The sequence below is a fragment of the Siphateles boraxobius genome, unplaced genomic scaffold, assembly GCF_051911475.1.
Source record: "Siphateles boraxobius isolate OS27281-9 unplaced genomic scaffold, OSU_SipBor_1 100, whole genome shotgun sequence".
In the NCBI taxonomy this organism is placed as follows: domain Eukaryota; kingdom Metazoa; phylum Chordata; class Actinopteri; order Cypriniformes; family Leuciscidae; genus Siphateles; species Siphateles boraxobius.
The window spans coordinates 1,585,741-1,603,681 of NW_027508701.1; the positions used below are offsets into that span (position 1 = coordinate 1,585,741).

The window sequence follows — 17,941 nt, forward strand, 5'->3', positions numbered from 1 at the left end:
ATGCTCCACTCGTCACCATGATGGAAACCCCCTAAAAAACACCACATAACAGAAACTCTTCTAAATTTGCATAGCAAATCATTAAACACTACTACATCTCCCACATTAATCTTGCACAAAAAAGCATTATATAACACTTAATTTAAGCAATTACAAAAGCATGCTGAGAAATATAAATCCCAGCCAAGTTTCAGTTATTTATAAGTTTGTCTAAATTCAAAGAAACAAACTTATAAAACTCTTAAACAATTAAACAATTGAGATTACTTACAATGTGTCAGTTTTGTAAACTCAGAAGAAAAAGAAAGTTCTAAATACACATAAAAGATAACTAATTTGTTTAATTTAAATTTACCCTTCTCAAACCAATTCATTATTTTGAGCATTAGGGTTTACAGTGAAGGTTTTTGCATTTACTGTTGCAGAATCTGAACTCAGCAGGAATGAGGCTTTATCATGCTTTATTGACTTGAGTTTTGCACACGTCACTCAAACACAGAACCAGGAAGCAGGAAGAGTTCGAGAGAAAGAGAAACTAAAGTGCAGTTGAGCTGTTGTGTGTTTGTGTCTCAGTATACATGCAGTAAAATGGCAGAAGCCAGAATTTCTCAGGATGAGTTCCTGTGTCCAGTGTGTTTGGATCTCCTGAAGGATCCGGTGACCACTTCCTGTGGACACAGTTACTGTAAGATCTGTATTACAGGCTGCTGGGATCAGGAGGATCAGAAGAGAGTCTACAGCTGCCCTCAGTGCAGACAGACCTTCAGTCCAAGACCTGCTTTAGCTAAAAACACCATGCTGGCTGAACTGGTGGAGAAACTGAAGAAGACTAAACTTCCTGCTGACTGTTACGCTGGAGCTGGAGATGTGCAGTGTGACGTCTGTACTGGAAGAGAACACAAAGCCGTCAAGTCCTGTCTGGTGTGTCTGGAGTCTTACTGTCAGACTCATTTTGACCGTCATGAAGAATTTCACTCCCGTAAACCCCATAAAGTGACTGATGCCACTGGACGACTGCAGGAGATGATCTGCCAAACACATGATAAACTCCTTGAGGTTTTCTGTCGCACTGACCAGAAGTTTATATGTGTGCTGTGTACGATGGACGAACATAAAAACCACGACACTGTATCAGCTGCAGCACAGAGACAGAGGACAGAGAAACAGGTATGAAACTACACACTGATGAAATAATGTTGACACTATTTATATTGGCACCATATGATCAGGAAACATCATTCACACTGCAGACGTCACAGAAGTGAAGAGTAGCTGTAAGTGGACTTTCACTGCTGAGCGTATTTGTGCTTCGCATTTAACTTAACAGAAAATATGGTGAAAATACACCGTAAACATTTATCAACACAAACCTTAAAAAAAGTCATCATTTATCATCTTCTCATGATGATGTAGTGACAGTATAAAGTGCATCTCTGTTATTGGTTTGTGCTGCAGAAGCAACTGAAGGAAATGCAGAGGTCGTTCCAGCAGAGGATCCAGCAGAGAGAGAAAGATCTTCAGCAGCTGAGAGAGGCTGTAGAGTCTCATAAGGTGAGTCTGGAGAAGAAGAGAAGAAGAGAAGTCTCAGTCAGGACTCACTGAAGCTCACTGTGTGACTGTGATGTGTGTCCTAACAGCGCTCTGCACACACAGCAGTGGAGGACAGCGAGAGGATCTTCACTGAGCTCATCCGCTCCATTGAGAGAAGCCGTTCTGAGGCGACACAGCGGATCAGAGATCAGGAAAAGACTGCAGTGAGTCGAGCTGAAGAACGACTGGAGCGACTGGAGCAGGAGATCAATGATCTGAGGAGGAGAGACGCTGAGCTGGAGCAGCTTTCACACACACAGGATCACATACATTTCCTTCAGGTAACAGAGATCCAGAAGAACAGGACAATATCATTTTTGTTATTTAAAGAGCGTGTTACTAATATGCGCCTATAGACGGGTCCACAACGCGCGAACACTTTGTCCCGTAGATGGTTTGCTTGCGCACTTTAACCTCGCGCACGAGCAGATCCGTTTCCTCGATAGAAAAGAAATCAGTTTTTCCGCTTGCAAATTCCTCCATGTAAATAGCAAATCCGCCATGGCACGAGCACAACTGGATTTTAAAGGGAATGAGAGATGAGACTCTGATTGGTTTTTTTGCACATTATGCCCAAAACACACCCATTATTCATTAAGAGAATAGGGACGACCCTTTTAGATCATGTGCCAGGTGCGCCGTCAATTTTTCCCACCGTTAAACTAGCAAAAGTTGACACACCCTAAGTGCACTTACGCCGTACGCTTTAGACCATGAGCTTAATTCGTTAAAATAGGGCCCAAAATGGAAAAAGTAGCAGTGATGGTGATGACTTGGGCTCATCAGTCAACAGTAACCAAGGTCTGAAACAGCACTATTGTGGCACTGACCACATAAAACATAGTGGCCAAAAGTGATGTGCGGAGTTTCATTTTTTAAATGACCCTACAAGTTTGCTTAAACCATCAAATTATGAGGAAAATATTTTTATATTTTTTAAATATTTTAAAATTTGAGGGAAGAACAAAACACTAAACTTAGTGAAGGTATTTATCTGACTAAATTATTTCAAGTCAAGTCACCTTTATTTCTATAGTGCTTTTTACAATACAGATTGTTTCAAAAGCAGCTTTACATTGATTACAGGAAAATAATGCAACAAAGTTAGTTCCCTTTCAAGGGAACTCGAGCTGCGTTGAGACGCGGTGGGAACGCTCTGCGTGATTGCGTCGTGAAGCACGTGTATAATCAGTCCAATGGATGAGCGAGACGCCATAGGCGGTGACGTCATAGACCAGGAAGCTATAAAGCACACCAGAAAACAGACCGCGACAGCTTCTGTTGCCTTCAGCAAGCGATCTGTGTATTCTGTCCTTGTCATATTTATTGTTGTCTGTCAAGTTGCAATATATATATATATTATGGCAAAAGAGAGCAAGCAGCTTTTGTGCTGTTCCCTGCCCACGTTATATCACGGGTGGGGACACACACATCAGCTTTTTGTTACTATTTGGGAGTGGAGCATGCCACAGTCAGTTCTCGAGGGGGCTGACTGTGAGCATTGCGAGAAACTGTCCGTGAGGACGCTCCGCTCCCGCCGGGCGTTCTTCGAGGAGGACGGTTCGGTTCGCGCTCCCCGCGCGGGTCCCGCTGTTGCCGATGCACGGCGGCGACTCGCATTTTGGGGTTCGCAAACGGATCTGACAGCGGGGGTTGGGACGGGCTCTGCCCTATCTCAGCTTTCACCTGCCAGATCCAGTGCTGGCGATTTCCAGTTCCGAGGAATTGGTATCGTTAGTGTTTTGTTTAGAAAAAGAGAACAAAACAAATAAAGATATTAAGAAAAGGCAGATGTTTGAGTTTTCAATAAATGAATAAATAAGTCAGCTCATAACTCTGTTGAATAAAGAGGAGCTTTAAAAGGAGGTTTATCTAGTGTTGTTGCTAGTTAAATATTTTCTGGCCAGCTGAACTTTATGAGAGTGAAAATAAGGAGTTTATTAGATGAAATAAATCTAAAAACCGAAAAACTCTGTATCTCAGCCTCCTCGTCGGGGACTGCCGTTTTTCCCTATCTCCACACCACACTGAGGTGTCAAGATCGTGGAATAAGTCGGTTTCTATTTTATGTGTTTAATGCCCTACGTCTAACTATAGTAATGCTATGGGTATTAAGTATCATGGTATGACAGTGCCTCGGGTTAAAGAGACGCTTGCTAGCTTTCTCTCTCCCGAGTCGGCGTCATAATTTTTAACCCCGACGTTACCCACCAGCCATCTAAATAAAAATTTTTTTTAGGCAACGCTGGTGGGTAAATTATAAAGACATGGATGAATGTGAGGTTGTCAGCACTGACGCTATTCGAGAATTGCGTCGTGCAAAAACAGATAAACTATACTGGGGAGGGACGGTTTCGAGAAATCGTTTCTCCTCTGCGACCTCTGGGTGGCGACTCTCTGAGGAGGGTCGCACACGGCCAGTTCGGTTGTTTTCCTGCTGGTGGCCACGGACTGATATATATATACGTTTTTCTGATTTAAAAGTAAAGAAAAATAAGATAAAATTATGTCTGTTCTTCTGGATGCTCCGCTTTCAAGAAACTAAGAATAAACCGTTCAGCGGCGTTCCAGAGGTTTCTTCCTCACCAATCTATGTTCCTGAGACTGCTGGGTGGAGCAGTCTCAGTCTACTAAGCTCCTCGCAGCACAGCGAGCATCGCCATTTGGGCTCCTCCACAATCAAAGGGGACTTGGGTGGCGGTAGCAGTCTAGCCAGTTAGAGATATGCAAGATCTGAGGACTATTTTATCTCTAAAAAAGCTTGGACAATAGGAAGCCCTGATGCCGAGGCTATCAGGCTTCTAAAGGGTGGTCCCCTCCGGGGTAGGGATGGTTTTTGAGAAAATCGTTTCTCCTCGGCGCCCTCTGGGGTGCGACTCTCTGAGGAGGGTCGCAGCGCTGCCAGTTCGGTTTTCCTGCCGGTTCGCCGTTCAGGACACCAAGGTGTCAGTGTCCCCAAACGATCCTCCGAGGGGGGTCGTAGAGCAGTCAGTTCGGTTTCCCTGCCGGTTCGCCGTTTCAGGGTGCCGAGGTGCCTGCTTTTTCCAATGATCCTCCGAGGAGGGTCATTGGAACTAAGTTATTTAAAGGGAGGCAAGATCTGAGGACTGTCATCTCTAATAAAGCTTCTGAGGGCTCCTCCGGGGCAGGGACGGTTTTGAGAAATCGTTTCTCCTCGGCGCCCTCTGGGGTGCGACTCTCTGAGGAGGGTCGCAGCGCTGCCAGTTCGGTTGTTCCCTGCCGGTTCGCCGTTCAGGGCACCGAGGTGTCAGCGTCCCCATACGATCCTCCGAGGAGGGTCATAGAACGGTCAGTTCGGTTGTTCCCTGCCGGTTAGCCGCTTCAGGGCACCGTACTGACTGTTCAACCAAATCCAGAGGCCAGTCTTGAGAGACTGGTTCCCCTAGTAGAATTTCTGGCAGCGTGGAAACTACTGCCACATATTTCTCGGTGGGTCCTGCACACTATAGAAAAGGGTTCAGAATTCGGTTCTTGTCCGCCCAGATTTCTAGGGGTCCTCCCCACTGTGGTGGACCCCGAGCAGGCTTTGGTTATGGAGCAGGAAGTACTGACACTTCTGCAAAAGGAGCTGTAGAAGGGGTTCCTCCTCCCGGCAGACAGTCAGGGTTTTACTGCCTTTACTTCATTGTTCCGAAAGAGGATGAGGGGTTGCGTCCTACTCTAGACCTGCGTCAATTAAACAGCATATTATGCTTACGCTAAATATGATTGTGTCACAGATTCAGTCCGAGGACTGGTTTGTCACAATAGAGTTAAAGGACGCTTACTTATCTATCCATCCTCATCACAGGAGGTTCCTGAGGTTTGCTTTCAGGGGCGAAGCATACAAGTATCGGGTTCTTCCATTCGGCCTAGGTTATCACCCCACACCTTTTACAATATGCGTGGATGCAGCTCTGGCTCCTCTGAGATTCCAGGGCATTCGCGTATTAAATTATATCGACGATTGGTTGATTTTTAGCTCAGTCCGAGCTTTTGGCAGTTCAACATCGAGATGTCGTTCTGTCCCACATAAGGAGGTTGGGGTTGCGGCTCAACACCAAAAAGAGTGTACTCCTCCCAGCTTGAGGACCACTTTCTAGGTGTATTATGGGATTCGATAATAATGCAAGCACGTCTGTCTCCTGCACGTATTTCTGCGATTCTGACAGCCGTAAAGAATGTAAAACTAGGTCAGTCACTCACTGCAAACAGTCTCTGAGACTGTTGGGGCTCATGGTAGTTGCGTCTAACATAGTTACTTTTGGCCTTCTGTACATGAGACCCCTGCAGTGGTTGCCACCACACCTATTCGCTTTTCCCGATATCTTTGCTCCTGGGAGCTCTGGAGTTGTGGATACTGTGGGCTCGGCCTCTGAGGGGGCCCAGCTCATAGATTCCGGTTTCTCGACCGAGGTCGTGGAGACCATACTCCAGTCTAGAGCTCCCTCCACGAGAAGACTAATATGCTGTTCTCTGCCTGGTGCAGAGAACGCCTTCTGAATCTCGTTTCTGCCCTTTTTGGTACAGTACTTGATTTCTGTAATGAATGTTCCTTTGCTGGGCTATCTCTGAGGAGAGATCCCTAATTTCGTCTTCTCCGTGGTACATGAGGCTAGGCCTGCACGTACTTGGATTTGCACCTGGTTGGTGGTAGTATTTCTTCACCCCAGATCGGGTTGTATTTCTAGGTCCCTACTAAATGTGCGGTCATTTGTGCTCCAGGCCTTCTGTCCTCCACCTTTAATACCCCAGATCAGGAAAATCTTAAATCTGTTATGCCCTGTCCGGGCTTTGGATGCTTAGGTCCACAGAGCTGCTCAGTGGCGTTTATCAGAACAATTATTTGTCTGCTTCGGGTAACCTAAGATAGGTTGCCCTGCATCTAAACAGATAATGAGCAAGTGGGTAGTTGAGGCTATCTCACTTGCTTATGAAGCGGCCGGACAGCGTTCACCTGTGGCTGTTCAGGCCCATTCTACTAGGAGTATGGCTGCCTCTAGGCTTTAATTTCGGGTGTTTCCCTTCAGGATATTTGTAATGCGGCAGGCTGGTCCTCACCTCATATATTTGTCAGATTTTATGACCTACACCTCTCCACTCCCGGGGCTAGGTTGCTTGCTTCTAGTGTGCGCAAGGACTTCACACAGAACGGGCATTTGTCTTATGGCGTAGTGGGTATGGGGTTCCCACCGCGTCTCAACGCAGCTCGAGTTCCCTTGAAAGGGAACGTCTCAGGTTACGTATGTAACCCTGGTTCCCTGAGAGGGAACGAGACGCTGCGTTCTCCCGCCATACTTCCTGCATGCCCTGATCGACTTGCTTCAGGCTTTTTCAGAAGCTGTCGCGGTCTGTTTTCTGGTGTGCTTTATAGCTTCCTGGTCTATGACGTCACCGCCTATGACGTCTCGCTCTTCCATTGGACTGATTATACACGTGCTTCACGACGCAATCACGCAGAGCGTTCCCACCGCGTCTCAACGCAGCGTCTCGTTCCCTCTCAGGGAACCAGGGTTACATACGTAACCTGAGACGTTTTGGCGGTACAGCAGATCTAGAAGAAAATATTGCCATAGTCCAGCTTAAGTAAGTTCAGTGTTGATTCATTTCCATTGTAAAAATCATTATTTATCTATTTAGTTGATTTATCTATACAGCCGCTCTGGAGAAAACAGTGATGTCATAGTCCAGCTCATTTCAGTTCTCAGACAACGGTGTCAATGCGGACAGATCAATAATATTGTTGAATATTAAGTTAGAAAAAAGGCAAACTACAGCAACAGGTTTTAGAAAAACTAAAAAGCTCACAGGAAAAAAAATCATACATTGACTGCAACATAGTCAGTTATTAATATTTCATTGTCCTCTCTTGTTTTTTCATGTGTTCATAATATCTTTGTATGACAGCCTGGCTAAAAATTACGTCTGTAAAAGTTGGCATGTTTCATTTCAATTGTAAAAGAGGAGACAATTATCAATAGAAAAGGATTCCATTGCATCAATACTAATTTGTGATAATTTTGCACAATGCAAATATTTTTTTAAAATACATTTAAATATTAGTTTCTGTGTCTTAATTAAATGATTTTATTATAATTATATTAAATGATTGGTGTTATGCTGCAGTGACCTCACCCTTGCAAACACACTATTGGCTGATTCAGGGGTTGAGGGCGGCCATTTTGGGTTGACATCGTTGTAGTCATTAGTTTGCAACACTTAATTCCCATTTCAGAAAGTGTTCAAGAATCAGTCTCAGACTTTGCTGAAAGTTGCTTTTAGCTTCATCATAAACATCTCCAACTCTTAGACAAGTCCTGCTTTATGCTAAGAATTTTTTGACACTTAAGTCAAAGCTTGTAACAATTCACCTTACACTAAAACAGCAAGGAAACAATACATCACGCAAAATATAAGGTAACGGGCGGATCTGATACCTGCTGGGGTGATTACAGCCAGCGGCCTGCTTACTTTCATTAAACAACCCCTACATAAACCAGATAAACAATCAATCAGCACTTGAATAACCTCAAAATAATTGTACATTAACGAAAAAGTCCATATTGACAGGTTTAACAACGTGTATTTAAAGATACACCAGGTTTATACTCCGTCGGGCAACCCATACAGATATTAACCGTTGGAGGCTCGGCTGAACTCCGACACATCAAACAAGCATTTGCAAATCTTATCACAATTTCCCACACACATTTAACCCTCAAAACCCCAATGTCCCAGCAGATAAATGTTCATTTAAACAACTTAAAGTGTCCGGATTGAATTAAATGTCCTGAGCGCTCTCTCCCCCACGTCACTTCCCACTCTCCTTTTAAAACCTATCTGGTGGCAAAACTATGAGGGAAAAGAAAAAAAAAGAAAATAAGGAAAATCCTTATAACAATCTGTGATTACACCATAGGCATCTGATATAACAGTTCTTTTTTTCATGTGAAAGAAAAACCAATACACACAAAGCATGTTTACTTCACATTAAAAGCTGTACATGAAGGCAGAATAGGTGACTATTACATTCTTAAGACTATTCTTAAGAGTATTTCTGAAAAGTGTTATATATATATACGGACAAGAGCAAGAGACTCACAGAGAAACATTTGATGAGAGCAGAATGAGCCGCTGACTGAAGTGTTGATCTGTGTGTTCAGTTATTATATAATCATCAGTCAAACTCTCATCTGATCATATTCACTCACATTTCAACTTTTTTACATCATTTTTTCATTCTGATTTCTTTAAATGGTGAAATTAGTGACCTTGATGGTAGCAATTTGATTAATATTTATCATAGTTGCATCAGATGATCTTCAAACTTGACAGAATTGACAGTATTTTCATAATGGTTTGCCTTTAACACATTGATGAATTTGACTATGAAGACCCTAAACATGAAGTCTGTATATTAGCAATGCTTCAACATACTGAAACCACACAAAACCTGACCTTGGGATCGTGTCCTAAGAGTCCTTTCAGTGCCACTAACTGCTCAAAAGATATATATATATAACTAAATAAAGTAATAAATAATGTTCAATCTGCTTGTAGATTTTGAACTGCTTTTCCTGAGTGAATCTACTGAAGTCTACAATGAGACAAGGGCCGTTTCTGAACAATTTGCCCCCTTCCCAAAACTTACACACTAAAAACTTAAATAGCATCGTTTTTAAACGTCGATATATTTTTATTATATGAATAAGTTGTTTCTTAACATTGAAATGATTCCCAACTGATGTACATTAATCATTTTTTTCTGCTCTAATATTGGTTGTAAAAACAACATTAGCATTCGGTGGTTCAGCGTAGTTTGTTAGCAATGAAAGTTTGACTACAGATGAAATAAATAAAAAAGTATAATAAATCGGGACTACATTGAAAATTAGCACTTATGCTATAATCTGGATGATTTACAGTTTTTACTCGAGTGTAAGATTGTTCATTAATGTGCACTGTCCTGAATAAATAAATAAATAAATAAATAAATAAATGACAGGTCCACCGTTTCCCGAGCCCTCGAGGCTGGACGATTGGTATCTCGGGGTGGTGCGCGCTGGTTCTCAGCAACCCACCCCGGTGCCTTTCTTCCCGGAAGTGCACGAGGACCTCATGGGTACGTGGACGGCACCTTTTACTGCCAGAAACCGCCTCGGTGGCTCCTCCTCCCTCACCACCCTTGATGGCTGGGTAGCTAATGGTTACGCATGTGTCCCGCCAGTGGAGCGGGCCGCTGCAATGCAGCTGTGCCCTAACTCCACTTGCCGCGGAAAACCGTGTCTTCCTTCCCAGGCCTGTAGGTTCTTGTCGGACCTATTTGATGAGGCTTACAAAGCCTGTGGGGAAGCTGCCTCTGCCATGCACGCCATGGCGTTGCTGCAGGTCCATCAGGCCAAGGCACTGAAGGACCTGCACGAGGGTGGTCATGATCCACAAGTTCTCCAAGAACTTCGTCCCGCAACGGACCTCGCGCTTCGTGCGACGAAGGTCACCGCGCGGTCAGTGGGTCGTGCGATGTCCACACTAGAGGTCCAGGAATGCCATCTCTGGCTGTGTCTGGCCAAAATGCAGGAGACCGACAAGCTCCGGTTTCTCAACTCCCCGTGTCCCAGACCGGCCTCTTCGGCGACGTGGTCGAGAACTTCTCCCAGCAGTTCTCGGCTGTACAAAAGCAGACAGAGGCTATCAAACACATTCTGCCGGCGGTCAGCTGCTGCCTCTACCCCACCGCCCGCGGCTCCTCAGTCTGCTCGTCGCCGGGGGCATCCTCCTGCATCTGCCCCTGCTCCCGTGCCGTAGCAGCAGCCTCCACCTAAACGGCAACATGGAGCCAGTCGCAGGCAGGCCGCCCTGCCCGTCCAGGCCCCCGCCAAGAAGGGCGGCAAAACCAGAAGTAAGTGGCCCCAGGATGGGCAACCCGGAGATGGATGGACCTGCTCTCTAGGAGACGGTGACCCCACCGCTCCCTCCCCCGGAAGAGGGCCAGGTGGAAAAAATTTCTGTTCGTGTTCCGCTGCTGGCCTCAAAACCAGCGATACACAAATTTTCAATAATAGAGCAGTTTCCTTCATCTCTGGGTCCGAAGAGGGCCCGGAGAGCAGTGGGAGGTATCTTCACCACTCTCATCCGCCTCTTCTATCGCCAGCGGGCAGCAGTGTGCGGTCCGAGAACGTCACAGAGCCACCTCCTGCCCCGTGGAACCAGGTAAGTGTTGCACAGCTCACTCAGACCCCACTACGGGCCGCCTTCCAGAGAGAGCCTCCCGAGCCGCGTCCCTGTGTTTCACCTCGCTGCCCCACTCCGGGTAAGCCTACTGTTCCTTTGGTCCCGCTTGTACGGTCTATGCGAGCCTGGTTAGCGCTCCCCAGTGCGTCTCGCTGGCTCATTCGAACCATCAGGCCTACTGGCGAAGGACGCGATAGATCCGGTCCCTCCAGCTGATATGAGATCAGGGCACTACAGTCCCTACTTCATTGTACCCAAGAAAGGTGGTGGGTTGTAACCGATCTCGGACCTGCGAGTTTTGAACTGGATTCTCCACAAACTACCGTTCAAAATGCTCACGCAGAGACACATTTTCGAATGCATCTGTCCCCGAGATTGGTTTGCAGCGATCGACCTGAAGGACGCGTACTTTCATGCCTCGATTCTTCCTCGACACAGGCCGTTTCTGTGCTTTGCGTTCGAGAGTCGAGCATATCAGTACAAAGTCCTACCCTTCGGGCTGTACCTGTCCCCTCGTGTCTTCACGAAAGTCACGGAGGGGGCCCTTGTTCCCATGAGAGAACAGGGCGTTCGCATCCTCAACTATCTCGACGACTGTCTCATACTAGCACACTCTCGAGATCAGCTATGCGAACACAGGGACCTTGTGCTCAGGCACCTCAGCCAGTTGGGTCTTCAGGTCAACTGGGAAAAGAGCAGACTCTCCCCTGTGCAGAGGATCTCTTTTCTCGGTATGGAGTTGGATTCGGTCGCACAGACAGTGCGTCTCACAGAGCAGTGCGCTCAGCTAGGCCTGCTTCATATGAGACTGCTTCAGCACTGGCTTCACGGCTGAGTCCTAAGATGGACTCGGGCACTCACCTGGTGGCAATCACACCGCCATGCCGTCAGAACTTCAGATCCCTCGTTCCTACGGGCAGGAGTCCCCTTTGAACAGGTGTCCAGGCATGCTGTGGTATTCACAGATGCCTCTGCCACCGGCTGGGGTGCCACATACAACAGACATGCAGTGTCAGGGGTGTGGACGGACCCCCAACTGCATTGGCACCACTCGCGTAGCTACGGGTGGGCCTGGATGGGCCTGGGCCCACCCACTTGTCAGTCAGGCCCATCCAGTCAGTGGCCACACAAGGTAGCCTAAGGAGGGAGTTCTGTTGCCATTATTGCAATACTTGACCTATAAAAATAAATCTTAACAGGGTTCCAGACTGCCACCATTTTTTTTAAAAATGTGCGAGTTAAAATTGTATGTGGTCGCTCGCATTTTTGCGAGTGCATGGTCATTTACTACTCAGTTAAATTCACGCATGTGCAAAAGAACGCCGTTGTAGGCCTATCAGCAGCTGCTGCAGTCCGTAACTTATGTTCAAAATGAATGAGTACATCATGAATCCATTTTCAAAACCGTGTTTTTGACTTATCCTGAATCACTATGGTACGCCTATAATAAGTGTTTATATTCTGACTATTTTATCCCGGGGTCGGCTCGGCTGCGGAGTTGCCCAGTGACTCGCCATAGACATTAACGGAGAGAAGTAGCTCCGGCTACAATGTTCTTCCGCAAGACACTTGCAGTTTATTTATTAACGAACGTACACATCAAGCGCATTGCACTCTGATGGTGAAACGCGCCAATTAGGAATTCAAGAATTAAGGCATATACAAATGAAAAGAACATACATGTTTTTAATAGTATTTTTTTTAGAGTTTTTTGATTTGATATTTAAAAGATTAAAACGTTTTGCTAACATGAGGTCTTGTCACTGTCAGTCTTTTAACATCAGTGTAAAACTAGGGTATGCAGATTAAGACCACTATTCATCAGCATGCATTGATTAATCCCATGGCATATAGCAAAAAAAAAAAAAAAATTATTGGTGCGACCAAATCCTATGCTGGTTCTCAACTGAGAAAGCTGGTAGCACCAGTGCAACCAGTGGAAAAGTTAGTCTGGAGCTCTGACACTACATTAAAGGTAATTTTCAAAAATCCATAATAGGGGCCCTTTAAACAATTTAGGCTGTGCCCACCCGATTTTCTCTGGGCCCACCTACATTGGGATTCCTGGCTACGCTAGTGATTGGCACATCAATTGCCTCGAGTTGCTAGCAGTACATCTTGCTCTGAGCCACTTGAAAAGACCGCTACAGGGCAGGGACGTGCTGGTCGGTACGGACAACACTGCGACCATTGCGTACATCAACCGACAAGGTGGTTTACGCTCCGTTCGAATGTCGCAACTCGCCCGTCATCTCCTTCTCCGGAGTAAGAAGCATCTGAGGTCGCTTCATGCCATGTGTGTCCCCGACGTGCTCAACCGTGTGGCCGACGAGCTATCACGAGCTGTGCTTCCGGGAGAATGGCGACTCCACCCCCAGGTGGTTCAGCTGATCTGGAGAGAGTTCGGGGAGGCTCAGGTAGACCTGTGTGCCTCCTTAGAGACCTCCCACTACCAGCTGTTTTACACCCTGACCGAGGGAACACTCGGCACGGACGCACTGGCACACAGCTGGCCCCAGGGCCTCCGCAAATATGCTTTTCCCCCAGTGAGCCTACTTGCGCAGACACTGTGCAAAGTCAGAGAGAATTAGGAGCAGGTCCTTCTGGTGGCTCCCTATTGGCTCACCCGGACTTGGTTCCCAGAACTCATGCTCCTTGTGACAGTCCCTCCCTGGCCCATTCCTCTGAGGAAGGATCTTCTCACTCAGAGATGGGGGCACCCTATGGCACCCGCGTCCAGACCTCTGGAAACTTCATGTCTGGTCCCTGGATGGGAAGCAGATGTTCTAGGTGACTTTCCCCCAAAGATACTTAACACCATAACTTCAGCACGGACGCACGACGTGCTCACGCCCTGAAGTGGAACCTGTTCGTCGAGTGGTGTTCTTCTCGCGAGAAGACCCCGAAGATGATCGATAGGGTCTGTGCTTTCCTTCTTGCAGCAAGGGTTGGAGCGAAGGCTGTCTCCCTCCACCGTTAAAGTACATGCTGCAGCTATTTCAGCATATCACGACCATATAGATGGCAAAAAAGTTGGAAAGCACGACCTGGTCGTCAGGTTTCTTAGGAGGGCGAGACGATTAAATCCTCCTCAACCCCCTGCCATACCCCCTTGGGACCTTTCCCTGGTGCTTCGAGCACTTCAGGATGCTCCCTTTGAGCCTCTGCAATCAGTTGACTTAAAGATTCTTTCCTCGAAGACTTTCCTGCTGATTGCACTGGCCTCTGTCAAGAGGGTAGGGGACCTGCAGGCATTTTCGGTCGACGAATCATGCCTAGAGTTCAGGCCGGGTGATAACCACGTACTATTAAGACCCCGGCCTGGCTATATGCCCAAGGTTCCTACCACTCCCTTCAGGGACTAGGTGGTGAACCTGCAAGCGCTGCCCTTGGAGGAGGCAGACCCAGCCCTGACTTTGCTCTCGTTCGCGCTCTGCGTTTGTACGTGGACAGAACTCAAAGTCTCAGGACCTCAGACCAGCTCTTTGTCTGTTATGGAGGCCAGCAGAAGGGAAAGGCTGTATCCCAGCAGAGGATGGCCCACTGGATAGTGGATGCCATTGTCTTGGCTTACCAAGCACAAGGTGTGCCCTGCCCGCTCAGGTTGCATGCACACTCCACGAGAGGCGTTGCATCCTCCTGGGCGCTGGCACGTGGCTCCTTGCTAACAGATATCTGTAGAGCTGCGGGCTGGGCGACACCTAACATGTTCGCTAGATATTATAGCCTAGTTCTCACCCTAAACGGGTAGAAGCACCGAGAAGTCCGGCTCTGTCGGCTTGCTGCACTCTACTATGCACCCCTATTACTCCAGAGTGAAAAACCCGTCGGACCTCCAACACCCTCGGCCCGGACATGGCGGAGCGTCTAGTGCCAGGCCTTTATCCGCTGAATCCGCTGAAATGAACGGGATCTAGGCTGGGTCCCATATGTGCGACCCTACGGGGATCCCATATATGTATATTCTCCACGGCTGCTCCTATCGGAAGCTCGTGTCTTTCCCTTGGGCTAAGTCACCCATTATTTCATATGTAGTACAACCTTCGGGCTAGTCCATATGTATTTTCCACATAACTCCTTGAAGAAAGTGGCTTCCGCAGCATTCTCCTTCCTCAACAGGAAGGGCACGCTTTCCCAGTGTTATCCAATGTGTCACTGTATGGGTTATCACGGAACAACAGTGACAGGTACACTCTGTGTAAAGCCTATTGTCCTTCCAGGCAAGAAGGTGTAGAGGCATGCACAGGGCACTGGATGGGGTGCAGCAGCTGTGGCGCTTTTGTAGGGATTCCTATTGGTTGGTCATGACCTACGTCATAGTGACCGACTGATAGGGAACGTCTCGGTTACATATGGTAACCCTCGTTCCCTGAAGGAGGGAACAGAGACGTAGGTCCCCTTGCCACATCTGCTGCCACCCGCCGGGGCTGCCAGCTTATCAGGTTTGGCTACTCAGCAAAAAACTGAAGTGCAATCGCACCTTCTGCTCATTATATACCCGCGCTGCGAGGCTGCACAGCTGATGCAAATGATTGCACGCCAATGTGTATTGGCTTGTTTAGTTTCACTCGAAGTACCATATGTAACCGAGACGTTATTGATGAAGTGTGGAGGTGATGAGCTTTGATTTGTGTTTTCTGTAGAGTTTCCAGTCTCTCTCAGCTCCTCCTGAATCTACAGACGTAAATGACAATCCCTTCATTTCTTTCTCCTCTTTTGATGGCGTGAGAGAATCTGTCCTTCAGCTGAGAGAAAAACTGGAGGATTTCTGCAAAGAGAAGAAGATCTCTGACAGAGGTAAAGTCCTGGAGATTCTGCTCTCAGAAATCATCCTCCATCATCTCATATCATGTAGAAGATCACATTAGAAATGTCTTAGGAACGGATGCAGAGATCATTTTCTCTTGACATGATAATCACACTCTTCATGTCTGTTGATTTCCACAGTCACTTTCTCCAACATTGTTCCCAGAACCAGGAACGACTTCCTACAATGTAAGTCACTAAGAAAACAAGCAGAAAAACTCTCTGAGTGTGTTCATGTTCTTTCTGGAGAAGTGAAAGAAAACATGACAGAAGAGGTTTATAGTTGATCAGGTAAATGATGATTTGCACAGGATATCTGGTAAACTGTACTGAGACACTGATGATATATTGAACATAAAGAGTTCAGCTACACTGAAAAAATTATTACATTGATTCACCTGAAAAATTTGAGGTAATGATTCACACAAAGTATTTTGAACTTTATTCACTATCAATCAGTAATTTGTTTGAACTTGTAATTTCCCTGGCCAAGAAAAAAAAAAAAAAAAAAATATATATATATATATATATATATATATATATATATATATATATATATATATACTGTACTGAGACACTGCTGATATATTGAATATGAAGAGTTTAGATACATTAAAAGATCAGACAGATTCATAATTCCTGATTCTGATGTGTTTTATCTCCATCAGATTCCCTTCAGCTCAATCTGGATCTGAACACAGTGAATAAACGACTCCGTCTGTCTGAGAGGAACAGAGTGATTACTTACACTTACCCAGAGTTTCAGCTGTATCCCGATCATCCAGACAGATTTAATGTTTGGCAGCAGGTGTTGTGTAGAGAGAGTGTGTGTGCACGCTGTTACTGGGAGATTGAGTGGATCGGGAGATGTGTGTTTATATCAGTGTCATATAAGAGCATCAGCAGGAAGGGACGGGGTAAAGAGTGTGTGTTTGGACGTAATGATCAGTCCTGGAGTTTGTTCTGCTCTCCCTCCAGTTACTCATTCAGACACAATAACATAGAGACTGAACTCCCTGTAAAGCCCATCAGCCGTAGAATAAGAGTGTGTGTGGATTACAGGAGAATAGGAGTGTGTGTGGATCACAGTGCAGGAACTCTGTCCTTCTACAACGTCTCTGACACAATGAGCCTCATCCACACAGTCCAGACCACATTCACTCAACCGCTCTATCCTGGGTTTAGGGTTTATAGTCCTGGGTCATCAGTGAAACTTTGTTGATGAATTAGAATAGACTGTAGAGAGATTCTACACATAATGCTTTGAGCTTTTGGGTCATTTATCATGAGCTGCATGATAAATCATAAACACTGAGATGTTATAGAGTCTCTTACTTTCTCTTTATTACATTAATAACATGTTCAGATTATGGTTGAGTAAGTGTGAGCTTAAAGCTGATATAATATTCCCTACTGAACTCAATCATTTACATTTTGTTTTGTCTCATTATCTCTTATGCGTGCCTTGTGTAAATGTGGATGTATATGCGCATATGTACATATGAGAGATTGTGTGTCTATTTCTTTCCTCTTTTGTTCATTCACAAAAAGTAAAATAAAAAGTTATATAAAAGGAAACTCCCTGTTTCCAAACATCAATTTCTCTTCAGAATGAAAGTACAATGATAGTAGAAATCACTCACACAACGTCAGGACGGTCTGATTCCAAAATAAAAGCCATCCAAAAAGTCATATATAACCTGTTTTGTCTATATATTCAGATAGATATAAAAAGGAAACGTCTCGGTTACGTATGTAACCCTAGTTCCCTGATAGGGAACGAGACGCTGCGTCAAACGCTGCGGGAACGCCCCTGCGTTGTGCGTCATGAAGCACGTATGGAATCAGCCCAATGGAGAGATGAAACGTCATAGGCGGGTGACGTCATCGACCAGGAAACTATAAAGCACCCCAAAAACACAAGCGCATTAGCTTCTGATAGGCTTGAAGGAAGCGCTAACGGGAGTGCCGGGAGTATGGCGGAGCGACGCTGCGTCTCGTTCCCTATCAGGGAACTAGGGTTACATACGTAACCGAGACGTTCCCTTTCAAGGGAACTTCGAGCTGCGTCAAACGCTGCGGGAACGCGAATACCCACGTCGCCATAGGACCAAATGACCGTCATGTGAGACCAGCGCACAGAGGACGAGAGCACCTGTGCCCCAGGGGTAGAGCTTAAGTCTAGGTCATAGAACTTAATAAAAGTATGCGGTGAAGACCATCCAGCCGCATCACAAACATCACTCAGGGAAACCCCCGACAAAAGAGCTTTAGAAGCAGCCATACTCCTGGTAGAGTGAGCTCGGACAACCAA

General features: G+C 46.1%; 1 protein-coding gene across 2 annotated transcripts; it reads left to right on the plus strand.

The window, feature by feature from the left end:
- Positions 1-217: 217 nt before the first annotated feature.
- On the plus strand, positions 218-17,200 carry LOC143746661 (tripartite motif-containing protein 16-like). 2 transcript variants are annotated; one of them, XM_077238620.1, is made up of 6 exons: positions 218-1,167; positions 1,456-1,551; positions 1,638-1,871; positions 15,465-15,618; positions 15,769-15,816; positions 16,296-17,200. In XM_077238620.1, the coding sequence occupies exons 1-6, from the start codon at positions 589-591 to the stop codon at positions 16,847-16,849; spliced, it is 1,665 nt and encodes a 554-aa protein (XP_077094735.1). In that variant the 5' UTR covers positions 218-588; the 3' UTR covers positions 16,850-17,200. The 2 variants fall into 2 exon arrangements, with proteins under 2 accessions (XP_077094735.1, XP_077094742.1); XM_077238627.1 differs by having other exon boundaries at positions 498-1,167; positions 15,769-15,918.
- The last annotated feature ends 741 nt before the right edge of the window (positions 17,201-17,941 follow it).

Bases quoted from the DNA above. Each gene is read 5' to 3' on its own strand.
- LOC143746661 (XM_077238620.1), top strand. From the start codon at position 589: ATGGCAGAAGCCAGAATTTCTCAGGATGAGTTCCTGTGTCCAGTGTGT. The intron at 15,619-15,768 runs GTAAAGTCCTGG...TGATTTCCACAG, and splicing joins GAAGAAGATCTCTGACAGAG to TCACTTTCTCCAACATTGTT. The intron at 15,817-16,295 runs GTAAGTCACTAA...TATCTCCATCAG, and splicing joins CAGGAACGACTTCCTACAAT to ATTCCCTTCAGCTCAATCTG.